We start from the raw sequence: 19,759 nt of genomic DNA, 5'->3' as shown, positions 1-19,759 counted from the left end.
ACAAAGGCAGCATTTATTCTGAATTATCCATCATCTGGTAAGAATGAGTAGTACAAAATATCACTAAAGAATAAATTCTGTCAGACATTGCCAGGCACAGCTACTTGACTGATGTTTGAGGTTGGGCTGCAGCTCTGCCCTGTCCTGTATGAGTTCTTGTTTCTTTCTTCAGGAAATCTAAGGAGATAAGCTGCATAGCCATTGAGGGCGTTTGTCCTAGCACATCTATTTTGAATTTATTATATACTTATAATATATATATATATATAACTTATTTTATGTATATATATGTATATATATATATGTATATATACATATACTTATTATATATATATTATAAATTAAACTGATTTTTTGTCATTAACAAAATTTTGTGTTTGCCTATTTATTTTCAGGAGAGGCATCTACGGAGAGAAATCAGAGACAGAATCGGTCTCCTGATTCTTTTTCTCTCAGTAGCTCAATTTATTTAGTTTCCAAAATAATAATAATACAACATAAGAAAATGTACTTCAGTGAACCCCCTAAAGCATCTCAAAAATGTTTTTGAGAAGATGATAATTTCCACAGTGAAGTGATAGTTTTTCTGTATTAGTAGTCACTGAGAAAATAAATTCTGTATCTTCAGCAGCTTTCAGATGAAGCCTAATAGATAATACATATTAATGTAAATGAAGCAGTTGTGATTTTGATCTTAGATAATAAACAGAGTTGGAGAACCCTGAGTTCTAGAAATACACTCGTTTTCTGTATGGTTGTGAAATACAGCCAGTGGAGAAGAATGATATTTCAGAATCTTCAATGAAGTGCCATTACAAAAGAAATTTTCCTTTGTTTAAAGCACGTCTCATTTTATTAATTTTAAGAACATGAGAGTAAATAGTGGTTTAAAAAAAGTTCAAGTGTTTTGTTATGAACATTGCGGGAGTGAAATGCTGACAGTTTTCTGAATGTTTCCAAGTTCACTGCTTGTCCTGACAGAGTATTAGGTTGTTAAAATGTCTCTCTAGGTCTACTAGTCATGTTGATGACAAAAAATAACATTATTTCTGGGTGTTTTTCAGAAGAATAATAGAAAAAAATATGGTATTAATGAAATGTAATTTCCCTGACACTATGTATTACTGTAAGTAACACGCATGCATACGTGTACAAACACACAACAGTTTTTCAGAATCAGGGTGTATAAACATTGTGCTGCCAAGAAGAGCTGCCTTATCCTGGGCACTGTTATTTCTAATAGTCGAAGGAAGTGAATCATAGCTGGCAAGGCACACCTCTGCTATAAATTGGCCGTATGTATATTTACTTGTTTATTGATTCAGTTCTGAAAAGTAACTGAGCTGGACTGAATTCCTGCTCTATATCCTTTTCAATTACTTCTTTATTACTGAAATATTTTTTCTTCTGGACAACTCTTACCTTTAAAAAAAATACCATAACCTTTCAGTTTAATCTCTTCAGTGGTGTCAGTGAGGATTACAGAAGATGAGTTTCTCTGTCTACATTTTTATTTTAATCAGCAACTCTGATAAGGTGCATGTTAACATCTGTTATTAAGCTAATAATTAGTTGGCCTATTAATTAGAAAAGGGCTAGGAGTGCATATGGATGTCAGATAGATGCACGTTTTTGTTCTTCGCCTCTAAAAGACTGTCTTCAAAATCTTTCCCTTGGAAAACAAGGGCTTATTCAGAAAGAGCATGGCCATTTTTCTTTTAAGAATCGTTCTGATGCTCTTTTGACCTATTCCATTACACACACACTGTCCATTTTTCACTTGGAAAAGCATAGTTTCTATACCATCTGATGCTGTACTTTTTACACAGGTTGATGTATTCAAGGGATACTCAAATTTCCACGTGTAAGAAAGTAGGTAGAATGTTGAGTTTTAATGCATCTTATTCATTAATTTTAGTCTTTTGGTAGTGGGGTCTTGATCAAAAGTATCTTTTTTGCAAAAAAAAAAAACATATTCTTGAAGCCAGGTTCTGTAAACTATCATAGAACATTTGATTTAAGAGAGGACAACAGGACAAAAGTTTATCTATGAGGCCATCAAATAAAATCTGAAAGTACATAGCTAAGTGACATATCTTTCAATGATGATTACGTATGAGCATGTATGATATATGAGCAGTATTTAGCAATTCACATTTTTTAAGTTCTGGTCTGTATTTATTGCAGCTGTGAATTGCATTTAACTGTATTTTTGGTATTTGAGTAATAATGGAAATTGATTGTCTTGAAAATGTACTTACATTAACTCCTGTTTTTGTCTTGCTTTGCTCATAACTTGTGAACATTATTAACTTAAAATATGTATCTAGGGTAAATAAATGTTTTTACATGGTAATTATTTCAATTTTATATTCATTTTTTCAAAATTCAGTAGAGAACAACTAGCTTTTACCAAACATTTTCATCTGTATTATCATGTCTTTGGAAAACTTCATGATTATAGACATTTCAATTTGATCTTATTCTTCTACAGGTCAGTAAAAAAGTACCATGAGAAAATATTCTCTGTAGTTATCCAGCAGTATTGCTAATTGTTTAAAACTAGCACAGTCTATAGAATATATTATCTTGTATATGTTCAGCAGAATAATCATTGTAGTCTATTGGCTTTAAAATGTATTTGTTTTGCTTCTTGTACATGAATGGTGGTAGAGAACTGTGTGCTGCCTTTTCATTTCAAAATAGATCAACCCTCTGGAGCCCATACTGTTTATGCTTCAGGTTCAGCCCGGGCAGACTGCAGCTGAACACTGAACAGAAAAATTCTCATGAAAAGAGCCTTTCTCCCTCCCCCTTTTACATTTCCCTCAGGATATCTATCAGTTCCATGCAGCACTCTATGTGGGCTTCACTGGATATATCACAAGAACAACTTTTATTAAATTCTACTTTATCACTTGAGCTTCCAGGCCCAGCATGAAAATGAAAGTAGAGTTAGAAATATTGCTTGGTCACAGATTCCAAAAGCTTAGCTCAGTTTTAGTTGAAAGTAAATTTTAAAAATCATCAGGGCTTTTGAAGGTAGAGGTCTTACCTTTCAAAAATACCTCTCCTGTACATAGTTGCTACATCTAATTCTGTTCCTTTGGGGCAAATCAAACTATACCCAGGAGTGGCAGCTGTTTTTTATTTTCTATTTTCTGACAATTTAAAAACTGATTCTTACCCAAAATTTTGAACAGAGCTTGCCATTTTCCTTAAAAAGATTATTTTTCCTAACCAGTACTGAAGTACATCTCATTGTTAGAATGTCAAGCAAGATGGTGCACTGGACAGACCATTCTGGTTCAGCCTGAATTTAGGCTCTAATTAAAGCCTAGGCAAAAGTGTAATTCTGAAGGTCAATAAGAGGTAATGCAGATGGTGAAAATCTCCATGTCTGTACCATATCCGAATATTGGGAAGTGTAGATGCTTTAGATGCTTTTATCTAGCTCCTGAAACATTTCATGCTAGAAGAATCAAGCTAATGACCCAATCATATCATCTGTTGAATTTAGCAGCAGTCAAGTAGAAAATTAAAATAAGCAAAATTTGAACATTCTACTAAGGTCAGGTAATATTGGGGTCAAGTTTAAATTTCAGCACATTCATTGTTAATTTTTATTTCAGGTAATTCAGACCATCACTGCAACTGACAAAGATAACTCTGCAAATGGGGCCAGATTCCATTTTTCTCTTGATGAAGGGCTTTCTTTGAATCCCAACTTTACTCTAAAGGATAATGAAGGTAAATCAAACACACAGTACAAAATGGATCTCTGTTTTGTCTGGGATGTCTCATTTAACAGAGTAATCTCCATGCATTTCTTGACAGAAGGGGAAAATTAGTATGTCATCATCAAACTGGTTAATATCAAGGTCATGGTGCATAGAATATACTGCAAATTATGAATAATCAGATACTCTATTTCCTTTATACATTTTAGCATTTGTAGTTCAAATATTCACAAATGTTTCCAGAAAGTGGATTAATTAATAAGTGTTGACATTTCCATCTGTTTCTAGGTAGGTAGTATTGAGTGAGTACTTTCACGGTTATTGCCTTCCTTAGGGGAGGAACTAAGAATTTAAGGTGAATAAAAAGTTGAATTTGTGCTTGCATTTATGGATATGATACCAAGAGTAGGTCTTTCAGTGCTTCCTGAGTGGTAGTCTACCTCTTCATGTTCTTCCTAATAAGGCATGTCTAAAAAAGTAGTTGGGTTGCACCTAGTAGTTGCCTTTAGAGTCACCTGGCTGAGTTTTTCTGAACATTTCTTGCAACAAAGAACCATCTAGCTTTTCAAAAATAAAATAAAATAACCCAAGAAGAATCAACCATACCATTTATGTAATTGTTTCTATTTTTCACTCTGTTGAAAATGAAAGTAAACTTAAAATGCCTGTCTGTTGCTTTCTCCAGGGACTTTTTGGTGTAAGAGTGTATTGTGTTCTTGTGTGTGGAAATAGGTAGTAGCTGGCTTTTGCATAGTTGTATTTTTGCAAAATTCCATGGGATACTCTGAGATCTTATAGATCACTGCACATCTTTAATGACTGAGAAGCATTAGCTCCATCACTGTACAAACGAAACTATTCTTCAAAGATATTTTGAAGGAAGAGAGACTGCATAATCTTCCTAGGAATCTGTTCCAGTGTTTAACTGTTCTTAGCACAGAAAAAATAAATTCATCTATCAATATTAGAAAAGTATTAAAATAGTCTTTTGTTTAACCTAAGAAGATAAAGAATAAGCATGCATTTTCTGTAACATCATACATAAAACTACAAGGCAAACAGAAACTCCAATAATACAGTTTCTAATTCGCATATACAAAGATATTTTAGCTTAAATCATAACAAGAAACTCAAGTTGGTGAACAACCAGAAAACTTTAAAATTAAAGTATTGTTACAGTTTTACTCAACATATTACCTTTTGATTCTGTTTTAAAACTGCCATTTTGGGCTATCTTTTCTCCGTGATAAAATACTCTATATGTACAATACAAGTTAAATTGATTAAGCACGTTCACTATAGCCAGTTATTTTCCATTCACACTTGTCCCTGTCTCTATTCAGAAATTGGATTTCTGTTATTTTGTATTCCAGGAAATGGTGGGCATAAATTTTTCTTATGTTTGTTAAGTTTGCTTTTTTATTTCTGGATTTAATAATCCAATAATGGTTGGGATTCTAGGATTTCTTTTGTTCTGTTTTGTTTCTGTAGAAATTTGCCAACAATTGCCTTAAGAGAGTTTTCAGTATTTTGCAAAGTGCTGAAAAACAAAAGCTCAACATTGCATTGAATGTGGTGGTCAGTGATAGATTTATCTGTGAATGCAAAGCTATATTTCTCTTGCAGACTTTTTTTGAATCAGGTCATCCTCTCTTTTTATTTTACAGGACAAAGGATTAATTTCACAAAAATCTCAGGAGACATTTTCTTCCCTTGTTTTCACAACCCTAAACAACATGAGACTGCTCTGACTTTGAGCTGCATTATTGCATAAATGTTCTGTTCTACTCTATTATCAGTACAGCTACAAGATCAGAAGACTCTACAGTAGTAAATTAGATCCTTACATTTTAACACATCCATGCACTTTCACTGAAATCTAGAAGAGTTACACAAGCATAACATTTCCTAATTTATCCCTGTGTACCTGCATAATCTCAACATACGTATGATTCAGATTAGTAGTATCCCATTGCTTCAGCATGGGAAATAGATATTAAACTGTCAGTCCATACAATTGACTGTGTGACCAGGTAAGATTATCTCCCTTGAGTCTGAGCTTGAGCCTTTGCTCGTTAACAATCCATGGTTTTAAAGCTTCAGTCCTTGAGTACATACCCTCAAAATACAGAAGTTAAAACCCTTTGAGGACAATATTGGACTATATCTAGCATGTAGTCTATCTGAACCTAAGAATTGGTTAGATCACCTTCTGGATTCTGATGATGTTGATGATTTTCATTTTAGAGAAAAAATATAGAGAATACAGAATAGGATATTTTTTTCCCTGCTGACTACCTTGTGCTACAGTACATTATTTGCTTGCTGAAGTTTTTTGTTTTGACAGTTCAGAGAGAAAAAAAAAATTAAGAGCATGAGCAAGAGGACAGCCAGCAAAATGATGCAGTATCCATACCCGTGTAAGCAAGCAGGGCTATAAAATTTCTTTGCAATACAAAGAAAATGCATTAGGTTGTAATCATTCCCTGAAGTCTGCAATTTTAGAAAGCAAACCCAGGAAACATACCTCTTTGTTTGAGAATTGTACTTATGATGGCTTTTTAATGAAAACAGGGCTGTTTACAATTTATTCTGTCCAGGGAAGTGTTGCAATTTCTACTAAAACCTGAACAGCCAAATTGTTATTTAATTTGGAAGTGCCTTTTTTCTTGCTATTTTGATGTTACGTATCTGAGTTATTTGTTGTACATGTTCTTCTGACATTATTTTTTACTATGTTGCAATAGATAATTTAGAAATCCAGATCACTTTTGTGTAATGCCTTAAATTTGCAGTTTTTGCCTCATCAGAAATGTCAGCTACTGCAAGTCAATTTAAAATTTGCCTGGGCATTATGATGGAAGAGCCTCTTCAGAACAGAGCTGTTTCATAGAATTGTAGAACTGCAGTCATTTGGGTTGTAATGGACCTATCTCCTCTGCCATGGGCAGGTAAACCTTCCACTAGATCAGGTTATCCAAATCCCCAACCAACCTGGTCTTGAACACTTCCAGGGATGGAATATCTATAACTTCTCCAGTCAACCTGTTTCATGGCCTTACTGCCCCCTGAGTAAAGAATTTCTTAATTATTTCCAATATAAATCTACCCTCTTTTAGTCTTAAGCTGTTACCTCTTGTCCTAACACTACACTCCCTCTCTGATAGAGAGAATCTCTCCCTATCTTTCCTGTAGATCCCCTTTCTCCCTTTAGGCACTGGAAAGCTAGTATAAGGTTTCCCCAGAGAGTTCTCTTCTACAGGCTGAACAACCCCAGCTTTCTCAGCCTCCCTTCACAGGAGATGTGCTCCAGCCCTCTGATCATCTGCATGTTCCTCCTCTGGACTCACTCCATCAGGTCTGTGTCCTTGAGACCCCAGATCTGAATGCAGTACTCTAAGTGGGGTCTCACAAGAGCAGAGTAGAGGGGGAGGGTCATTTCCCTCAACAGTGGTGGTCACTCTTCTTTTGATGATAAGGATATAGTTGGCCATCTGGGCTACAGACACACACTGTTGGCTCATATGGGTTTTTCATTAGTGAACACCTCCAAATCCTTCTCCTCAGGATGCTCTCAATCCATACTCTTCCCAGTTTGTTCTTCTGCTTGAGACCATCTCAAATCAGGTGCAGGGCATTGCACTTGGCCTTGTCTAACTTCATGAGATTCACAGGGACCTACGTCTCAAGTTTGCCAAAGTCCCTCTAGATGGCTTCCTTTCAACCCATTGAATTTAATAATTACACTTTTTTTCTTCTTTTTATTTTTTAGTCCTGAAAGAATCATAGTATTTTTCCAGATCGTCAAAGTATGGTTGATATATTTGTCAGAATTCATTAGTTTGATGGAAAATCATGTAAGAATATTTCACTGTTATGATACCCCTATCCATTAATACATGGATGCACAGTCTCTCTCACTGCCTGAATTTAAAATATGTATATATATTCTCTCTCCTTGCCAATTTTGTTACCCACTAGAGACCTCTAGCAGAAGTTATGCCACACTTTTAAGAGACTTAGCAAAAGGTTGAATCCCCAGAGGACAGGTCACTTCGGTGCGAGAGAGCATTTATGAATTTTACGCACTGTAAAGCAATGTTTTGCTGGTGGTATTTTTTTTTTCACAAGATATACAGTCTATAATGGATGCTTCAATGAGTCCTGTAAATTTCCTGGGCGGTAAGGGTTTGAGCAGACTGTACAAATTCACCCAACACTGCCAAAAAGATTTGTACATTATCTTGCCTTTGGAAGTTTTGACTGCAATCTTTTGAAGCTAGACAAAGTTTATCTTACTTTCAAGGAAGAGCAACTCAGAATGTGTAGGATTTTTTCTGCTTTCCTTTTATTTCTTCAGGACATAGGTTACATTTCACAAAAATAAATAAATAAATAAATAAATATTAAAATTGCAATTTTATTTTTCCCATCTGCCCACTTTTCTCAAAGATTTGGCTTTCTGAAAATGGCACCGTAATAAAGAATGTTCTGGAACTGAAACAAAGGTGCACTGATTTTCTAATTCTGACTCTTTGGGAATTTCTTTTTGTTAATATTCTGTAATGTTGTGGTCACAAGTTATTTTAATATCCACAGAAGTGAAATGCTTTTGTGAAAGATCTAGAGCACGCTGAGTTCTACAGTGTCTGTATAAGACAAAATTAGTAATGCATTCATCCACCATGACTGTGATGCAAATGAGTGTTTTTCCCATGTTAATGATCAAAACTTAGTAAGAAAAAGAATCAGTTTTACCTTGCATGGCTGTTATTTAGGCCATTCACACCATACCACTTTAGTGCATCTGAAGTGGCACTGAAGGTCAAGTTAAACCCTATTCTTTGCTACCCAGCATCAATGGGAAACATTTATGAAATTCTCTCCTTTGTTTATATCAAAGATGTGGCATGCTCTCTCAGGTTCCACAGTAATGTATGTTCTTACTACCCTTCAATGAAATACCATCCTGTAATGAAGAGAAGCTGTAACAGTAGGAGAATTATGTGGAAGAGATAAATAATATCTGAGAAAGTGCAAATTAGCATTATATGTAGAGACTGCAAACACAATCCATAGAACATCTGTCAGTATAAACAGGTTGAGTGCCATCCTGGGGAGCCGTTATCAACCAATCAACATACAATGGTAAAAAGGGAATTTTTCCTCAGCTCTGTGAGCATCTTCAGTTTTTCTTTGATTAAAACAGAGTGGTTCCAAGACTGACCCGATAGGTTAGTTCATAGTGTACAGGTTCTTCATGCCTTCTACTTCAGTGCTGCTACCTGTTGGTGTTTTGCATCTTTGAAACCAATAAAAAACAAAAAGGTACTTCCAGGAGATATCAGTAAAGAAATGAAAAATAAATGTCTATCAGTATAATTCCACATAAACAAATTACATGTTCTCACTTTGGAAATGCCTCTCATTCCAATGTATTTTGTTTGGGTTTTAATTAATTACAACCTTTTAGAACATTTATAACTGAAAATTAAAACATGTCTTAATCTATTAACAAGGCTTTACTCTATTTTTTAATTTCCATTTCTCTGGTGCCTGCCTGCAATATATAACGTGTCAAAGGAATTCTCAAATTGTGAATAATAAATAAATTTGTATTCTCCAAAGTGCTCCAGTAGTCACCTTCCTTGGTGTTATCATTGTATTTCAGCTTCTTTGATTTCCCTATGCCTTTCTGCCTTGTCTTTGTTCAGAAGCTCAACATGAAAAGACAGAGATAATGGAAAGAGGAATGTGATAACAGCCTTGCCTGCAGTGTGCAGTGTGGCTTAACAAACTGCCACATCTTCAGAGTGTGAAGAGCTGCTGTTTTACAGCCATGCAGAATTTCCCATCTGTAACCTCAGATCCACAGAAGAGGAATCTTATGTTCTAACTTGCTGTGTTTGCTAAGTAACAGTTCAAATGTGAGAAGGCTTAGTGGTCGTGCACTGGGGCAGTGTACACCACAGGGAAGCAGATGAGTCATTCTTTCTCTATGTTGCTGTTAATTTTCCCTTAGCAGCCAGCCCTTTCATCTTCAGCAAGTCCTGGTTCTTTTCCAGCTTTCAGAAGCAAAGTTCACAGTTTAAATCTGTAAAGAAAAACAATTTTCTTTCGAGGCCTAGAAGAATCATCAGATTTGCAGTTCCCAGCATCTTAGTACTATTGCTACTATCCTATACTTGTGTTCTGTGTATGGTTGGTGTATGTATTTTCAGACATCAAAGGAATTTCTCAATTCATAATCCCCTCTCTCTTATCTTTCAAACTAGTTCTGTTGATATAACAAAGTTGTTTTTGTTTGTTTGTTTTTTAATTCTCTCAGTAAGCTCTTGACATCTGTCTTCATACTGGGCTACCTTTAGTTTGGGATTTTTCAGGTGATGTCAAGACCCTTCTCATAAAAGCTGTTTTCCTACTTGCCCTCTCAATGGATCCTCCCATGGTTTTTGATATAGAATGTAAACAATTTAATAAAAGATGATTGCTTAGAATATCAGACTAGCTGTCAGGATGCAGTTGGTAGTGCAGTTTGGCTAAACTTTGAGGGTTTTTTTTTAGTTATCAGAAACCTTTCCTGCTCAGGAATTCTCAATTTTTCTTTTTTATATTAGGTTAGTGATGCTTTTCTTTTCAGCCTGTATTTTCATGATTGCCTCTGTAGCTGTAAGGTAACATTGACTTGCTCACTCTTTTTCAGATTTGTGCCAGGGAAGTTAAGGAGAAGTTTTTGCTTTCCTGTTCAAATTTGAATATTGGGCCTTCTTTGGGTACAAGCTCAGGAAGATTTGCTTCTACAAATTTGGTGTAATTTTCTTGCATATATGGACAAGGTAGCTGAACTAAAGTCTTCAGGGTTTGTAAACAGAGTAAGAAAAATAATGTAAAGTTCTAATTAGAGATGAAATGTTGTTCTTATTCTTGGTAAAAACACTTGCTGTCACCCATTGAAGTTATCAGAATAAGATCTGAGATTTTTTTTCTTCTAGAATGTGAGACATGACAGACGTTAATATTAACGCTTAGCTTATGGATATGGAAATAGGGAATTAAGTTTCAAGCTAAGTCCTTGAACACATCCTTAGGTTTTTAAGGTATTAGTTCTGGATAACTTTGTTGTATGATTGTCATTTCTTCACTTGTTGCAACTTGAAATAGAATTCTCCTTAGAAATGCCACTTTTTTGAAATTGCTTTCTCTTCCTATTAAGTGTGTGCCCTAAAATGTGCACATGGGAGTGCTGTGCCTCTCTAATGACTTCAGGGGAAATTCTAGGTGACCAGTAGACAATAGTTTATTGTAGCAGTATTGATGCTGAGGAGGAAAAAAATTGAAAAATGTAACTTAAAAGAAAAGCTAGAACTGTGATTGTTTTCTTGCAGTGAAGCATAATAACACAGGCTGACTGTAACAATTGCATAGCAGTTGTCCTTGTAACTCCTCAGGACCCAAAGGTGCTTAGATTTCATCATTATGTTTTTGTTGTTGTTGTTTTGTTTTTTATGAGGTTATGAAATAATATGAAAGCTGTATGGCAGCCCAACAGAGCAGTATTACCATAGCATGAAAAGAAGCTACGTGCTGCGAGTTTAGCACAGAGCTGTTGAGGATGCTTGAGGACCCACAGGCTGTTGGAATAATTAATGTGTCCAAAAGAAAACAACAGAGATAGTGATATATCTGGTGGGCAAGACATACAAGGAGTGATTGTAATCCCTGGGTTTGCTCAGCGCAGAGCAGAGGAGCTGAGGGGAAGCCTCATGGCAGCTGCAGCTCGGGGCAGCACTGAGCTCTGCCCTCTGTGACAGCAACAGCGGCATGGAGCTGTGTCAGGGGAGGGGCAGCTCGGTGTTAGGAAATGGTTCTTCACCTTTTCCTTTTTCACCACGAGGCAAACTGGTGCACTCATGTCCACACTGCCTGCTGGGAAGATCCCTGCTGTATGCGATTGCGTCAGGCTGGGTTTTATGTGACAGACTCTTAGCTGGCCCAAACAGCATCCCAGGGAGAGTGCTAAAATTCAGCAATGTGAGTGATCACTCTTCTGAGATCTTACTCGCTCCCCAGCCTTGTTTTGTTTAACAGTCTGCAGAGCACAGAAGATTGTCATGGTTCAGCCCGGCTCAGTCTAGTTTCTGTGATGAGGGGGCAAAGGGACCCACGGACCCATGCCATGGAAAGGGAAGGAGGGGGGGAGGGAAAGGGAAAAGGGAGGGAAAGGGGTCTGGACAAATGATAACAAAGGCAATGAGCTAAGAAAAAAAAAAATTACTAAATATAGTAGCAGAATGTGAGATGGCACAGTATAGTACAATATTGGAATACAGTGATTGTATTTGAATCTAAGAAACCAAATAAGGTAAGATAGAGTTTCCAAAACCAAAGTCATTACTTTAATGCCATGGGTAAAAACAGCCAGGGAGCAAAAAGTGGAAGTCTTGTTTCTTCCAGTCTGTTTTATCTTTCCCTCCAAATGGAAAACGGAAATGGTAAAATGAAGTCTGGGATTTGTAGTTCATTCTTCTCTTCTGACTCCAGGAGACCAGAACTCCTGAAGTATATTGACAATCCACGAAACTGCAGCATTAACTCTAACTCCCCGTGTACCACATGATGTCATGATGTGGAAATACTGATGAAAAACCATGAAACCATGACAGAGATAAAAAAAGGAAATTGTTAGAGAGGAGCTCTGCTAGTAAGTTGTAACAAGGTGCATTTCAAGGAAGGAAGCAATTATAAATTGGATACTGAAGAACCAGAAAGTTTGTAAAGTCTATCATCCTTATGAGGAAGATGATGATGAGAAATTTCTTCCTGCATAGAGAAAGACAGAAGCAGCAGTCATCGCACTGTGTGTATAAAGAGTGTGTTACTTTATTTTCATGCAAAATATGCATTCATTTGAAATTCCTTATTAATCACAAATTTATGGGTTGTTTTTTTTTTTTTTTTTCTGCTCTTGTGCTGTATACAGAGCCTAATCTGCCACTGCTTTGGCAGCTGACAGACCAACCAACCGAAGGTCATTTTGTATTCTGCTTGAACCCTGAAAGACTTTTATCCACACCTGCAGCACCATTAGGGAAGCTGGGACTGACAGTCCAGGCATTAAAAAAAAAAAAGGAGAAGTGGCAAATGGGTTAAATATTATTTTTTTTTAATATTTTTTTTGCAACATTAGGTAGCAGAAAGTTGAAACTTTCTGCAGCTAAAGTAAAGATGCTTACTTTACTCTCCGCTTTTTAATTTCAAAGCCGTGTAGGTGATCTACCTGCAATCTGTGCTCCACGACATTATGTGTTTTTTTCAGGAGCATTTTAAAATATATCATTTTGATTGTCCAGGTACTGCATTTAATCAAAAAATAGACCACACTTTTATCAAAGAACAAGTTTGTTCAATTTTCTTAAATGAGATTTTTGCTCGGATTTTAAAATTAGGTCAGAAAAGCCAAGTAAGACCTCTCCAGGTGGGCACAGACTGTAATTATGGACCAAAGATCACTGCTCACTCTGCTTTAGGGAAGAATTTTATTTATAAAATAAATGTAGTCTGAGTCTTGGTGTTATCAAGTTTGATTTCTTCCTTCTTTTATAAAATACAACAATTCACTCCCTAGTCTAGGTGCAGAATAACTTGGAAATTATGTATTTCTTAACAACCTAATAATTAAAAATTTCAACATTGCTAAGAACATCAGAGCATTTTGAATAGGGTTTCATAGGCCCAGATTAAGCAATATGGAATAGTGTTAAAGTTTATCAGAATGTTTATAAGAGACATCTTTCTGCATTTCTTAAGTTTTCAGTTATACAGGAATCCCTTTCATCACCCTGTGTTAAAAGTGATTTACCTTTTTTTTTATCAACTCTGTGTTGGAAGTCTTCTGCTCATTATTGAAAATATTTTTATTATGGCATGTGAATGTATCAAAGATATTTTATAAACTCTTGCAAATATTATTTATTTCCATAATGTTGTGATCTTGCTTTGTATAAGATTGTTTCAGGTGACAAAATTATCTGTTCATACCATCTTGGCTTAAATAGGGTTTTGTAAATTGAATGAATGTGAATGACATTGTATGTGGCTGGTGTCATGCCTCTGAGGAAGAAATTGGCATGAATCTCAAGTTTCAGTCCTCAAAAGTGCACTGTGGCGTGACAAAGTTGAAGAGGCCTACTGAAAACAGATAAACAAATAGAAATCATATTTTGCACCCATTGCAAATGAGAACAAAACTGAATGAGTTTGTAGCAAAATAACCATACTGAAGATTTGCAAGAATTAGGGAAGATGGAGAAGAGAGCTAATCAGGTTCGATGCAGGAGAATCTGACATTGTGCAGTTTTGGGGTCAGAAGCCTGGCTCCTCTGTGACCATGGGTAATTCCTACTTCAAACATATTTCTCATGTGAAAGCTGTTACCAAATATATTATGATATTATGCCTTCAGGCTACACTAACAGATATTATCAGTACTATTACTCAGTGATACACCAAAATAAAATGTAGAGAGGTGATTTAAAATTAATGCTTTAAAGTTTGGTATAGAGCTGGACAGATGATGTGGCATGAAACATAATCATCTGGTATATAGTTTGCACCCAGTTTAGATGGAAAATAATCCCTCTGTTCAAATACCTGTGCAGAAAATAAGCAATTCCATGGACTGGAATATGCCACACTAAATGTGTTGTCATGCTAAATTTTCACAAAGTGGCACAGGCTTCATTTTTTCATAATTTATGGAAAACACATTTTGTGCTGTGTCTGCAGTGGTAAGGAAAAATAAGTTTTCTGTGTTCGTTTTTGTTTGTTTGTTTTTGTAATACGAAGAAAAATCCAGAAGACTTTTTTTTTTTTTTGCACTTATCACCTCTTGGTTATTTCTAAAAAATCTTTAAAACCACAAACCTGCTGTTGGAAATCCACATCATGTGCAAGTGGAACGAGGGGAGAGCATATTTCTTCCAACCTCTCTCCGTGCTTCTTGATCACGATTTCTCTCTGGATCACCTCACACTACCAATATCTCAGTCTCTAGTTTTGTTTGCTTTACTTACAGACTGTTGTTGAAGTGCCCATACTTTTAAAGTTGGGGCAACTGATCAAAATGAAATATTACATTTGAAATCAAGATGTAACTGTATATTATCATAGCATTTCTTCCTCTGCATTCTCTTTATGCTCCTTACATTTTTTAGACTTGAAGAAACATGGGTGGCAGTTTACCATCCTAATCAGTGCTCATAAATGCTCTTTCAGGGCGCATGTAGTAAGCTTTAGTATTCTCACTAACTGTAATACATGCCAGATGAACATAACAGTGACAGAATTTTGCATCGCTTTCTCTCTACCATCCTTATTTACCTTATATCTTCATCAGTTTAAAATATCTAGTATCTGCACTCTCTGCCACTCCCCTCTCCCTTCCCTTCCACCTCTCTCTTCTTCCTGATCTCCCTACTGCACGAGTCCTTTCAGATATTTTCTGAAAGCTCAATTCATCTATAAAATCTGTCACAGACCTTAACATATGAAAATTTAATTTTAACTTTTAGTAGAGACATTTAAACACTTTTTTGAGAATCAAAAGGACTTCTGTTGTGGAAAAATTCCACAACAGATATTTGCAGAATTCTAGATATTCACATTTACAAGTGTATCATGGGATTAAAACACTTGCAACCTGGGTTCAAAATCTTTGTCAAAATCCAGTTTGACTTTAAGACACAAGCTTAAATAAGGCTTATTTATTTAGTTCTAGTTACTTTTTCCTGCCTCCTCTTTTTCCTCCTTTGACCAGAAATGGTACTCACTCAATTTTAATCTAGATTGTGTATTTTCACAGATTAGGATTGTGGAATATTAAAATGCCTGGTGCTTCTGCTGGATGGGGAATGAACGGTCAATCATATTTTTCATTTTGCTTCTGATTCTGTTCTTTTTTATGATATTGTAGATAACACAGCCAGTATCCTGACAAGACGAAGGAGATACAGTCGAACCACTCAAGATATCTATTACCTCCCAATTTTGATTTCTGACGGTGGAGTGCCCCCTCTCAGCAGCAGCAGTACTCTCACTGTTAGAGTTTGTGCATGTGAGAGAGATGGACGTGTGAGAACTTGCCATGCTGAAGCTTTCCTCTCCTCAGCTGGCTTGAGCACAGGAGCTTTAATTGCAATCTTGCTCTGTGTTGTCATTCTTCTTGGTAAGTCATTTTCAATATTAAGTACTGCCATCTTCTGCTGGTTCTATGAATGTGACAAGGCAGAAATTTTTAATATGATATGTTTTTGAACCAGAAGCTGCCTGGTAGAAGGAAGTAATTAGAAACACATAGCTGTGATTAGAGGGGAAAGGTTCGGCTAAAATTAATAGGAAAAAAAGCCTTTAAAGCACATTCATGAATATCTGGAATCTACTAGAAATAATTTTTCAGGGGTTATCAAGTAATTAGCACTGCAGACCATTTTTCTGTAATTTGAAAAGATTTCAAAAAACCACTGGCTAATTCCATGCCTAGAACAGTGCAAAAAATGATAGAAAAGAGATGATGAGGAAAGCTTTTTGAAATGCATTACACTGTAAGAAGCACCATTAGCACTATACAAAAGCCATTAATTACCTTTGTGAGATAAGCTGATAGCAGTGCACAACATACTCCTCGGGGGCAAGGGACATGTGAGATAATATGATGGCTCCATTAGATAAATGTCCTTGCAAGTGTGTTTTCTTTCCACTTTTTTTTTCCTACTCGGGCCAATTTAAATGTTACCCATTAGTTAATTATTTTTTTTTGTGGCAGAGGCAAAACTTGCTGGGTACATATCTCTGTAATATTCATCTATTCAGGTGTCTCTCTGCATTCTAATAGAGCTGGAAAAAGAAATAGTAGGAATTGCATGGTGACTCACATAGGATACTTTGAGGATTTTTTTTCTGAAGAGTCAACGTTTTCTAAAAGTGCACCTCTCACATCTTACTTCAGAAATTCCTTCTGCAAAAAAAAAGATTTAAAATGTACAGTAATATATTTGGTTTTTAATCTAGTATTTTATCATACAAGATTGAACATTCATAAGAGAAAAAAATAAAGCTTGTACATTTTAATTGTATGTAAAATGCTGAATATTAGTCTTAATGAAGCTCAGAAAGCCTTTAACAATGCATCCCAAAAATGTCACCCTTAGTTATTCCTTTCTCATCTAACTGCTAGTATATTATCTGTTTTTGTGTCCGATATGAGATCCCTAGTAATCTTAACAACTGGATTTAATTATTGGCTCAAGAAACAGTAGAAATTCCTGCAAAGTAAATAGGAATGTGTTCTTTACTGGCCCTTTGGAAGACCAGGCTGTACTGGAAGTTTGTCCTTCCAGTACAGTCCACAGTAGGATTATTAAATTTCTCCTTAATTATGTGTGATCTTTATTTGTTGTTTTTGGCATTTTGCTATGTCAAAACTCAACTGTGTAGAATTCGTGAGTGCTTTCTGGGAATACAGTAATCTATCTTCATATAATTTCGTATAACATTACACAAAAAATGTACTGCTCACTTAGGGACTCTAAGTAGGCTCTTTTCCAAATTGGGTATGTGCCTAATGTTACGATACTCCAGTTCAAGGCCAGCTTAATAACATCAGAATACAAATATTAGCTGGCAAGTATTTCAATTCATGACTTAGTAGCTACTGTTTTTGTAGCATATATCTACTTACCTCAACTGTAAACTTTAAACCTAATCTAAAATCTGCAGTTTTCTCTTTAGCAATTGTGGTCCTTTTCATCACCCTAAGACGTAGCAAGAAGGAGCCTTTGATCATTTCAGAAGAAGATGTTAGAGAAAATGTTGTGACATATGACGATGAGGGCGGTGGAGAAGAAGACACAGAAGCATTTGATATCACTGCACTACGTAATCCATCAGCTGCAGAAGAGCTAAAGTATCGGAGAGATGTCCGCCCTGAAGTTAAGCCTGCACCCAGGCATCATCCTTCTTCAAGCCTTGACAGTATAAATGTTCAGGAGTTCATTAAACAAAGACTTGCAGAAGCTGATCTGGACCCCAGTGTGCCCCCATATGACTCCTTACAGACATATGCCTATGAGGGCCATAGATCGGAAGCTGGATCTATCAGCTCTCTGGATTCAGTCACGACACAGTCTGACCAGGATTATAATTACCTTGGAGACTGGGGGCCTGAGTTCAAGAAGCTAGCTGAACTCTATGGGGAAATAGAATCAGAAAGAACAACTTAGCTGTAATTCCCAGAACAGAGAAATTCCTAAACAGCTGGAGGTAGAACGACAACAGTGATGACAGCAAATGAATACAGTGCTTGGAACCGAGCAAGTTGTACACAGTTACTGTAGAACAAGTGCCCTTTTCATGTTTGAAACTGGGTTCTCCAATTGGAAGAAAGTAAAATTTTGAAAAATACAGAGAAAAGAAGCAATTGTCCCTTGTGTATATTTTTAATTGCTCAATAAAGTCTATGGTACTGCATCTGTAACAGTACCTAAAGGAAAGCCGGGCAATGACACTTTTATTGCAATATGCTTAACATCTCTGAACTACAGTATGTTTCTGATCATTCCTGTTTAGAAAGATAACTAATGGAAGAGCAAATCATTTGCAGATGGTTTTGAGGTTGCCTTGCTAGCTGTGCTCTCGGCCTTGTGATCCCAATGTAAGGTAGCTAATGGGGTTTACTATCAGTGTGAGAAGTCCTAGGAGTCATTTTCCTTTAACAGCAGTGATAATCCACACCTGTCCTCTAAAATAAATGGTCCTTTGATGGTTTAATCTGTTTGAATTAGCAGGTTGCAATGTGAAAATGTCATTTCATTATGTCCCTCATAATCTTTTTATCCCTAACCAGCTAGCAGAGGGAGAGCATCTTTAGCTGTCAGTGCAAACACAATGCTAGACCATAACCCCAGACTCACTCTGGAAGAAGCGTTGTCTTCAATGTGTGTGCTTTTTGTCTTTTCATGGGAACATCATTCATGTAAATGAATCTGAAGTACTCTTTATGCAGCAGAGCAGATGAAGTGTGGGTTCTTTCAGTAAAAACAAGAATGGCAGCACAATTAAAGTATGCAGTTGTTCGGTTCACTGTGCTTCACTTACGGCAATAGACAGAACTTTTGAAGTCTTTTGCTGGTCTTAATCCAAGAGCTACAAAAGTCACTTTATGACAGTGTGCTTAACCATAATGTGTCTGTTTGTGTGTGTGTCTAAAAGCAAAATATTGCTGCTAGTGAGACACAAGATTTAAACAAGGTGATCAAAATGATGATGCTTGTTTTCTTGTTTTTCTTGTTCAATATATAGATATTTAATTTGTCTTAGAGTAATTTCTATCTAAGCAGAACAAACCTTTTTTCTCCCTATTTCAAACATCATGGGAAGATAAACATCTTAAGCCAGTGGAGGGTGAAAGAAAGAAAATGTGTCATTTTGGATTTCTTATGGATGAAATAAATCAATCTCTTGTGTTAGTAATTTTTTTTTTTTTTTTTGCATTGCATTGCATTGCAGAACTTGATCTTTAGGCTGCTTAATATCTGTAAGATTTATGTTTCCGCTTGGTTTCTTTGAAAGTTTAACCTTTTGTTTCTCTGTCTTCTGATAATACTATGAGAGAACAAGGAGAACACAGTATCCCACTGTGTGGGAAGTGTTGATTCATGGCCTGAACCACTGATTGATCACCTGAGGAAAGGACTGAATCAGCCATGGGAGCACAGGTGAAGGCATTTCAGCTGTGTGACTGGCAGTAAACCCATTTAAGGGCTGACTGCCACTAGGAAAGGGTTTCTGGAAAGAGATCCTTCTTCTGGGGATTCTTTTCTGTGAACTTAGATCTTTAGATATGGGTGAGCATTCTTTCCCTGTTTGTTTCTTTTCCTGTTTTCACCATGATAATCTTTCTAGCTGTAACATTAACAGCCATGAAGGATTATGACTGAATAGGTTTGCTATCTACTGAAGTCTAG

General features: G+C 36.2%; 1 protein-coding gene across 2 annotated transcripts in view; it reads left to right on the top strand.

Annotated features, from left to right (window-relative positions):
• CDH18 (cadherin 18) overlaps positions 1–18,016 on the top strand; it is a gene marked incomplete at both ends in the record, with an annotated part of 154,762 nt that extends 136,746 nt beyond the window's left edge. The window contains 3 exons of one of the 2 annotated variants that reach the window (XM_079533782.1): positions 3,633–3,750; positions 15,712–15,963; positions 17,526–18,016. In XM_079533782.1, the coding sequence (XP_079389908.1) occupies positions 3,633–3,750; positions 15,712–15,963; positions 17,526–18,016 (861 nt within the window). Of the gene's footprint in view, positions 1–3,632; positions 3,751–15,711; positions 15,964–17,513 lie in introns of both variants that reach the window. The other variant, XM_079533781.1, reaches the window with a different exon arrangement.
• Between the last annotated feature and the right edge of the window lie 1,743 nt (positions 18,017–19,759).

This window comes from Tetrao urogallus (genome assembly GCF_951394365.1).
Source record: "Tetrao urogallus genome assembly, chromosome: 3".
Classification (NCBI taxonomy): Eukaryota; Metazoa; Chordata; class Aves; order Galliformes; family Phasianidae; genus Tetrao; species Tetrao urogallus.
This window is presented reverse-complemented; position numbering and strand designations above follow the sequence as displayed.